The sequence below is a fragment of the Anarrhichthys ocellatus genome, unplaced genomic scaffold, assembly GCF_004355925.1.
Source record: "Anarrhichthys ocellatus isolate YVR2014 unplaced genomic scaffold, GSC_Weel_1.0 scaffold46, whole genome shotgun sequence".
Taxonomy (NCBI): Eukaryota; Metazoa; Chordata; class Actinopteri; order Perciformes; family Anarhichadidae; genus Anarrhichthys; species Anarrhichthys ocellatus.
In genome coordinates, this window is record NW_022280076.1 from 1865390 (window position 1) to 1875533 (window position 10144).

At 40.1% G+C, this 10144-nt stretch overlaps 1 protein-coding gene across 1 annotated transcript in view; it reads right to left on the reverse strand.

Moving 5' to 3' along the window:
- nsg2 (neuronal vesicle trafficking associated 2) overlaps positions 1-8569 on the reverse strand; it is a 30385-nt gene extending 21816 nt beyond the window's left edge. Inside the window, exons 1-2 of the mRNA XM_031869147.1 lie at positions 8256-8569; positions 7676-7852 (exon numbers count right to left, since the gene is read on the reverse strand). Coding sequence (XP_031725007.1) covers positions 7676-7804 — 129 coding nt within the window. The 5' untranslated portion in view covers positions 7805-7852; positions 8256-8569. The remainder of the gene's footprint in view (positions 1-7675; positions 7853-8255) is intronic.
- Between the last annotated feature and the right edge of the window lie 1575 nt (positions 8570-10144).

The following is a 10144-nucleotide window of genomic DNA, read 5'->3' on the forward strand; positions in this document are numbered from 1 at the left end:
ATGTCCACACTACTACGTTTACATTTTAAAATGCATATATTTTTGCTACATTTACACAGAGCGTCCACGCTAGACTGGAGTTTTAGAGCACTGGAAACGGATACGTTTTCAAACCTATCCGTCTTCACTTAAAAGCAGTTGTTGTGCAGCTAAATTCTGCATTTTATAGTTCTACTACTGCCGACATGCGAGGAAGCAGGTGTTATTGGAGCGATTAGCGAGCGGCGTGTCCAGTGGTGGTATCAGCCCTACATGTGTTGACCACATTTGACCCATAATCTAGTCAACTCTAATCTAGTCAACTCTAATCTAGTCAACTCTGATTTGTAGTGAATTTGATGTGTGTGTGAGAGAGCGATAGAGCAAGACCTGCAGCGTTATAACTAAGTTTGAAAAATAAAACTTCTAAAACTTTCCACAAAATGTGTCTGTTTGAGTTCATAGAGGAAGATTTTAGAGAAGATCTCAAGTATCAAGCTCTCAACAACCTTTCATTATTAAAGACTACTATAATACTTTGTTGTATTTTCTGTAATTAAGCAACCAATCTACTTCCTGTTTACACCGGCACCCTCATGCCCAGTGTACGTGAATAGTCACGTGATATTCGTGTTTTAAACAAAAACGTATTAGTGTGGATGTAGCCTAAGATAGATGTTTGTTTTACATGCAAGTTCATAGTCTAATAATATTATAAATAGTATAGTCAGTACACAGTATCAATGTATATTGTAATAGCAGTGATTTCATGGACGCATAGGATCAAGCCTCAGCTTCAGAACATAAATTACACCCAACAGCCAACACAGCTAGAAACCATCCTACAGGCAACACCGATGCCAGGCATCTGTTCAAGCTCTACTGTATGTTAATAAGGTCCAGTGCCCAGAATTTAAGACCCTCAGTCCAAAGGGGAAACACTGTGCTTCGTGCCGGCAGCTAGATGGTGTAAAAAGAGCCATGCAGGGCAGTACAACCCTGCCCCAGTAATGTCAGTATAACTCTCCTCAAGCAAACCGGTTTAGAGGAATGAGAGGGACACAGAGCGAAGAGACGAGGTGAAACTCACAAACTCTACTTTTTCAACACTTTGGAAAGTACTGGTTCTAAATGGTAAATGGACTGTACTTGTATAGCGCTTTACTAGTCTTCCAACTACTCAAAGCGCTTTAACAGCCACGCTGATGGCAGGGGCCACCACTACCTATCATTCCTACAACATTCACACACCGTAGGCACAGCTACGGGAGCAATTTGGGGTTAAGTGTCTTGCCCAAGGACACATCGACATGGACTAGCGGAGCCGGGGATCGAACCGCCAATCCTCTGATTGAAGGACGACCCAGCTCTACCACTGAGCCATAGTCGCCCCTTTTTTCTAACATTTTATATTTATAGTAAGTTACTATAAGGAACTTTAAAGTGGTTATGCAGTTGGAGCTTCGGTGGGAGGAGGACTGCTCCGCGCCCGGCAGCAGCGTCTCCTCTTGCAGTCAGTAGCAAAGCTTCACCTCACTGCTCCGCCAGTCCTTTGTTACTAAGATTATGTTTTGTTTTAGATTTTGCTTGAAAAAAACTTGTTGTCTCAGCTTTAGTATCATCTCATCTTTTTGCAGCACTGACTTCATTTAACAAAATAATCGCTTTTACCAGCCTTCTCCTCAGCCCTGCACCTGCTAAAAAGAGAAAGTGTTCCTACTGTTTTGTGCATTCACTGTATATGAATGTGCACAAGAGGATAGGGCAGAGAGAGAGAATGTGTACAAATGACAAGGCAAGAGGAGAGGTGGAGGAAGAGAAAGAGAACAATGTCTCAGTGTCCTTGTGGCTAATTGCGCTGCCTCTGAGCAGCTCTCCTTCACTTTGAGACAACGCCAGAAACTGCTGTGCTCACAAACTGGCTCCACTATGTGAATAACAAAGCCGTCAGTTGGCTCTAGAAAGCCCTTATCTAAAGAGTTGACGGCCGCAGTAGGTGCACTGAATACATTGCATTTGATTGGACCCCTGGGGCTTTGGAGCCTTGTGGCCTTCAGTGCAGTAACACCAGACATCATAGCACAAACTTATGTTTCAATTTTGCCTCAACTTTCTCTTTCTCTGACTCATTTCACAATAATATGCTCAGGGCCCCCAGGTTCAAACACAGCAGCGCTTCATGTTGCTTTATTACTCTCTCCTCACCTGTACCTCTCACTCCTTTATTTCACATTACCTAATGACGGGGCTATCAATCAACATTGCCTCATTTACACAGGCCTTTAGCTCTCAGCAGCAGATAGGAATCTACTTAACAAAGTGCAACCTTATCTCATTAGACAGCTCCAAATAGTCCTTGGGAAACCATACATTTATAAATAATGATATGTTGTTTTACAAAGCTTGATGTAAAAAAAACACCAAATGAATGATGCAGCCATGAACAGTCGTGATAGGATTTAAAAAAAAATTTAATTACAACTTACTCACTAATTATTCCACAGAGGGAGCGGCTCATTTTTCATTTATAATTTCTCTTGAGACTTTATTTATGTGTATTTAAGTGGTCAAGTGTAATATTTTTTACTGTGACTTTGGGGATTGCAGTCAGATGAAACATCTAAATAAGTGTTGAGTGGATTGCTTTGACATGTGTACAGACATTCATGATTCCCAGAAGGTCCTCCAAGAACCAAAATCAAAATGCTTAGGGCTGGGTATTGTTTCAAAAATTACGATATCACTACCAATACCAGTACTCTTAATGTGATACCAGTACTTCATTAAACAGCCATCATGTGAATGGGAGATGTGTGTCTGTCTACGGGTTAGCTAATTGCCGCCCTCTGCACTGTGCTCATGCAGCATTGTTGCCGTTTGAACTGTTGATGCTGTTCATGCTGTTCGCATTATAATATTTTAATTTCACAAATTAGACGTATTAGCTGCCTATTTACAAATCCAACAGAGCAACATATAGTCAAATATTCACAATATTCCTTTTAGGTATGTTTTTAGTCTCCATCAACTCAAAATACAGAGTGAGTTTTCAGAGCTTTTTTGCTGTCAGCAACACCAAAAAAATTAGCTGAAAGATATTAAAAGGCTTAATAGAACTGAGGAGAACTGCAGAGGTGTAAATCGATCCGTATCCACACAGCTAGAATATAATCCAGCTGAGCACAGAGTCCGAAGGAGCAGGACTGAAAACCATTGGTCATCCAACTAACAGGCAGCACTGCAGTACTGTTGGATAACACAGTGTACAGTACAAGAGTATGAAATAAATACATAAATGACCACTAAGCACAATATGCATGAATGTTTTTCATTACTTCAAATACTAAAGATTGTCCCTGTTGCAGCTATTTCTGTTTTGGACGATTTGAAAATGTCACCTTGGATCTGGGATATTTTGATGCATATTTTTTCACTATTTTCTGACATTTCATTGAGTCTCTCCACCCTCCTCTGGTTGTTGTTGTTATTGTTTTTTTACAAACCAGCAATCCAATCAAGATATTGGTGACCCAGCAGTGGCTGTGACGCGTCCCTGCCCAGATGGAGTCAAATCTAATACCTCTCTAATGCCTCAGCCTCTGCAGGGCCGAGCAGCATTGTTATGAGCCGCTGTGTGCGTCCGTTCGTGAATGAACTTTGCTGTGACTGCACCCTGCCCCTGTAAATTTCCGTTGGTAACCCTGTAGTCGGGGAGGTCACGCTATCATCAGGCAGGATCAGAGGGAAAACAGCTGGGGTCGTATTTGTAAAGCCGCTCAGAACCGCACTGCTGATCTAGGGAACTAGACAGGTCACGTGACCCAATAAATCTTGCTTTAGCTTTAAAGGACAGAGAGAATGAAACTGGTCACAGATCAGATTCTGAAAGGCTGATAAAAGCTGATTAACAATGAACTCCTTCTGGCTGGGACGGGTGGTAAAAAGAACCTTAAATTCAGTGAGATTAAAGAGATTAGGTTTAGAGATAGAAATCACACAAAGGGTATGGCTTCCTACAATACTGCCATCTTCCTTTAAAGTGGCCATAATCAATATTACATAAAAAAACAATGTATGACAATGTGAAAATGATGTGGCAATGTGAAAGGGGTCACTCGTAAATATAAACCTACGGAGACAGTCATGACCTGAATCTGAAGCTCCCCTCGGCTTTATGGAGCTTTATGGTTTCAGCTCATTGTTTAGCTGACCGGCCCACAACTATATTGTTTATGTGTCCGGTCCCCCTCAACAAGATTTCCAGCAGCCTGAGATGTGCTGGGCCAATCACAACTTTTATCTATAATGGCCGTGTTTGAGACGAAGACTGTAATAAGGAGCTGCGTTGAGGCATTTTCAAAAACAAAGTCTACAGGAAAGAATAGTAGCCTATTATAAATACTGTACTACTTGTGCGTTGATAGTGGATGTAATGTACTGGAGGCCATGCGCACACCCAATGCGCACACCCAATTCCCCTGAATTTCGCTCATTCTCATCTGATGCACATTTGCTAAGTACATGAAAATGTTGCTCTCTATCTGCTGGATGAGTAAATTAGAGCCCTACCAACAAATAGGAAAGGCCAATATATGGGCTGGTATTAGTTCATTGCTGATATATCGTATTGGCGTGTATGTCAATAACAAATGACAAGCAATTGACATACCGAACTTCTATGGTTTGTCCACCAGCAATTAGTGAGTAGCTAGTATATTTTTCAATTGTAAAATGTGTTAAGAAAATGAATATGCCAGTATCATTATCTAATTGATTTTGAAACTCTCAAACCCTTTATTGTTATAGCCCTAGTATACGTTGTTTCGCCAACAGGTTTAACTTCAAATACGATATGTCAATGTTGTGTCAACAACTTGTCTCCACCAATTGGCGAAAAGAAATCAGTTGATGCAAGTGTGAGGACTACTGATACTGAAAACTGGCCTCAAAAGGACAACAATAATTCCATGTGGTATTCTAAAAGCACAGAAGAGTATGATCACAGACATACACAGTATAGGATGAAGTACAGGGTGCAGAATTCTCATTAAATTAACTGTGATAACCATCATCGACACCTCCCACGCTCTGATGTCTAATTACAGATTTCATTATTATTTCACTTGGCCTCTGTTGCTTTCACGCATCATTTGTCAGGAAGACAAACTCTCATATCTGGAGCTGGAGACAAATTCAAAGATTTAACTGCAAATTGACCTTTACGACTCCCACACAGTCCCATGAAAAAACAAGTGCACCCATCTGCATTTGCAGTATGATTTTTAAAAATGAGAAAAACATTTTTCGCTTAATGTCTGAAAGTGCAGATAACATAAACCATCTTGGTATTTCTGTTAGCAAGTGAGCAGCATACAAACTCTGGTATCAGCTGTCAGCGAAGTATATCCAGAAGCAACAAGCAACCCCAATCGTTGTGCCCGCGTCTCTCGAGGCATGTAAAAATTCACTGATCAAGAAAACAGCAAGCCTTCTTCTCTGACCTCTTTTCCTTTCATATGTCAACAACAATTACTCGCTGGTGTGTCGCAGGAGCAAACACTCCACCCAGCATATTTTCTCTGTCGCTCTACCTGATCAGGAAATCAGTAAAATACACTTGACATGGCAATGTATGTATGTGTGTGTGTGTGTGTGTGCGTGTTTCATGATGGTAGCTTCGGCTAGAGTACGTTGTGATGTTCTCAAGTCTAGTGGGACTGATTTAATCAGTGCAAAATGTCTGACAGCTCTATGAATGTCATGTTACGAACTGTTGGATGCTGACAAAAACGACTTGTCACTCACGCACACACGTGCTCACATGCCTGAATGGTACTACACACACACTAGAAGGCAAGCATGCCTGTGTGTTCTGCTGTGTGTGTGCAGTGAATGACAAGTCAGTTAACAGGAAAATAAAATGGAAAGAGACTGTGCCTCCCTCAGCAGACACACAGTGAGGGTTCCGGCTGAGCTGTGGGTTTCTGTCTGCAGCAGCATAAATGGACGTCCATTTTTGGGAGTTTCTGAGAATTTTCAATGATAAAACCACTTGAAGAGATTGAACAAAAAATAGATACATTGTCATGCTTTTAAAGGCCAGGCAGCAGGTAATTTTGGTCCACAGTTCTTGTACCTTGGACACAATGCTATAAAAGGCTTTTGCCCTCTCAAGTTTGCTGTATTTTAAAGGCCCCACAAATTGATTATTTTAGTTTTTTATTTAGGAAAGAAAGCCTTTCTCTCTCTCTCGTTTATAATGATAAGATGGGCAGAGGGGTAGGACTTATTATAAAAAAAATCTGATGTAGGGCTCAAACTCAAACGAATTCCTAAAATATGTTTTCGTTAGGCAATTGTTGTCTATGGAATATAAGAAAGCAATATAAAAAATGGCAATCTCATTTTCCAGAGCCTGAATGGGAGTCTTTAACAACTTGTATTGTCCGAATAAGCATGTACATGCTGCGGACAGCAGCTGCCATGAATTTTGCTACATTTTTGTCTTAATTTAGGTTATTTCGTCTTCATTACTGGAGCACATATGGCATATGACAGAATGCACACATCAGTATCGGAGAAGGAAGCATGGGGATTGGATTCATTCATGGGGGGGGGGCATTGAGACGACCACCCGGCCAGACCAGCCGGACCAAACACCACTGAGTCAAGAAGAGGAGAGCCGAGATGGAAGCAAAGCTGACCCAGCTAGGATCTAAGGCTATTCAACCACCCAATCTCCTCCTGGCTAATTTCCGGCTAATCGTTTTAGCACTATTGTATGGTTTTGTTTATGCATCCTTGTCGGATGATGTCACCGTGAAGGATGTAATGGTTTCCTAAAAGTTAGTCTCCACTTCATGTTACGTTCCTAAATGTCAAATATTAAGTCATTGCGGTACTCTTGTTCCTATGCGGTCATGAAGGAGTACTTGAGTACTTGTGAAACCACAGGTAATACACAATGCTGACCGTTAATGAAGTACAACTAAAGGCTAATTGTGAGGGTAAATGCAAGGTGGCATAGAGGTTTGGACATGGGTTGTATGGCATAAATACAAAGTATCTAATTCCTGTTTAAAACTGAATTGATTGTCCTAATAGACTCCTGTCCAAAGCCCCATCAAGAGTGTATTGGTTTCAATAAAGTTGTATATCGATAATCCTTTTGAGTTAAATAACTTGTGCAATGATTCTATTATAAATAATGTCATCTTGCAGCTCTACAATCAGTAATTGATCAGTAGCTCAGGGTAGAAATATGGATTCATACCGCTGCAAAAGGCAATCATCACACTGTAACTGTGGTCTTGAAACAAGACAAACGCTGTCACACAATTGAACAATTGATGCAATATGAAGCTTCTATATTGTCTAATTCCATTCATTTTTATAATGTGCAATCAATGCAGCACTCTATCACAACCTCATAGAAGCACCAATCAGGCTCTCCACATTGCGCTGCCACCATGGTAACTGGATTAACGAGCTGCGGTGCAGTTACTATTGGATGTCGAGATGATAAATGACAGTCAGTCTGGCACCAAATCTGTCTCCTAATCTCAGCTGGAAAACAAAGGACACAGCTGGGCGACGACAGCTGAGATGACTTCATTTGTGAATGAATGAAAGGGTATGAGTGTGGGTATATATATATATATATATATATATTTTTGTTAGTGTGTGTGTTTCTCACCTTGTCAGGTGCTTGACTCTGGAGGCTGCCGACATCCAGTGGAGTGATGAGGGGCACATTCTGAAAGCCGTCCTCCACGCTCACAGGTTTGGCCCCTTTGTCTTGAAGATTACTCCCTAGTTTCACCATCTTTCACCGCCCTTATATATATCCCCTTTATTTCCCTGAAGACTGCTCCTGAATAGAGGAGGTGTTGAGAAAGAATGGATTTACCAAACAGCCTTTCAGGTCAATGAAACCTGGCAGACACAGGCTATTTGATGGAGAATATTCCAGTGTAACAGACGATTCAACTATTTCAATTTTAACTTAATATAAGCTTTAAAGAACACAATAGCTTGACTATTTTTTATTTTTTTGGTTAAATGAAATTGGGAGCATGCGATCATTTATTGAATGATAAAAGCAGCAACATACTCCCAAAAAAAGCACATTTTTGTTTGCAATATAGATATATCTATCTTATTAACCAAAAAACAAAAAGGGAAAAAACTCAGCAAAAAACATCATCTTCTCAACCTTTCCCCATCACAAAAAAAAAAAACAACTACACTGTATCCCCCGAAAAGCAGTTACTTACAGCTGATCGTCCTTGTCCGTCCGTCCCCTCTGTGCTGCGGCAGTGTTTTGTTTCTGGTCACAGAGGCGGAGGGAAGCGCAGATAGAAGCAGGTGAGACTGTCTGGAGACTGCGCTGCGGTTGTTGCTGCTGCTGATGCTGCGGGAAAGCAACGCTGCACCGCCGGAGTCCAACTGAATGTCTGTCGGCAGGTTTCCTACCAGCAGGCAGCCCAACCCCCTAATCCAAACACAGCCTCTTCTCCACCGTGCTGCTACACACAGCTGCTGGAGCTACCACCAGGGGGTCTTTTTCCTTTCGGGAATCTAGTTTGTTTGACTGAAGTGGAAGCCGAATTAATGTTGCCTTTAAAGGCTCCTCGTAAACATGGTGACAGCATATCCAACGCATTTATAATTGAATAATTCTTAAAACATTTTTAAAGATAAGTTATTGTGTCATGGTAAAGGCCCTCTTGCAACAGCTTTTCTTTTTCTGTTTAAATTTGAGGACCAAATTGGACAGTTTGAGTTGAGTTTGTTGTATGTAAATTAATATGTGTTGACAACTCTAAATTTACCATGATTTAAAAAGAAAACAGTCAACTTCAGCAGAATGCCTAAAAATGACCCAACAATGAGGTTAATGAGTCTAAATCAATTACCTTTACCTCCCAACGCATTCCAATTCCTCAGCAATCACAGAAATTCACACTTTGCCAGCTGTTAATTTTGAAGGTAGAAAAATAAATCCTGGGAAAAAAATATTTGATATGCAAAATTCCCCACAGTACTTGAAAGCAGCAAAAAAAACATGTGCCAGTCTTCTTCTTTTGGTCATACAGCGCTATCTGGTGGTTAAATGAGTGACACACAGTCAGATTTGAGAGAATCTTTCCGTAAAACAGATAGAGGCTGGTATATATATATATGTTTGTTTGAGGAAACATAGAGCTTTATATGACATAAGTTGTTTCACTGGAGTCATTAGTTGTTTGTCTGAAAAATAAATAATTCATAAGAGTGAATAAGATACTAAAATGTTGGATAAAGGCAAGTAAAGTCAACATTACCTAAAGAAAAAATCATTTAAAATAGATTACATCAACAAATTCGAAACATTAAGTGGCGCAAATATATCCAAGAAATTGGCAGCACTGAAGGAACAGAATGATTTATTCTCATTTTAATACTTGTTCAGGGTGAAAACTGAATCCTAAGATAAAAACAAAATGTGTCTTCATGCTGGAAAATAACTGGTTGCATTGCATTTCACTGGTTAAAGACACCAGTGTAATGCTGCAGAATGTATGTGAAGGAGCGAAGCAAATGTCCAATCAAGACAACATGCTGACAGCCAAACTTAATTCAGTTAATGAATGTTAAAGATGTGTACATTGAAGTAACAAGTAAAAAGAGTACAGATTTAGATCTAATGGAAGACCAAGGAAACCCTGGCATGTGCCGGGATTATTTGCTTTCTAGGCACGTGTGAACAAAACACCATCAAACACAAGAAAAACAAATGAATGACTGATTGACATCTTTCTTTTTAATCAATTGTCATCTCAATAGCGGCTTTGGTTTTCTAAATATTTTGATGCAGCAGTCATGAACTTTCTTGGTTTTGCGGAATAAACTACATTTAGCAAATATTCCCACTATGTTCATTGCTAAGTGCGTTACCTTTTTTCTAGCTCAAAGTCACTTAGCTGCACATGTCAAATTATACAAAACTTCAGGTTTCTCATATTTTACATCAACAAATAAAGAGGGGTAGGACAGGGAGCATTTCTTACAGAAGTTGTTGATCCATCGGACAAACTGTACAATAACACAAAATCAACAATGCGTGTTTGAAAATATATCAGATGATGTCAATTTAGAATTGAACATGAATGTGGACTTAAAT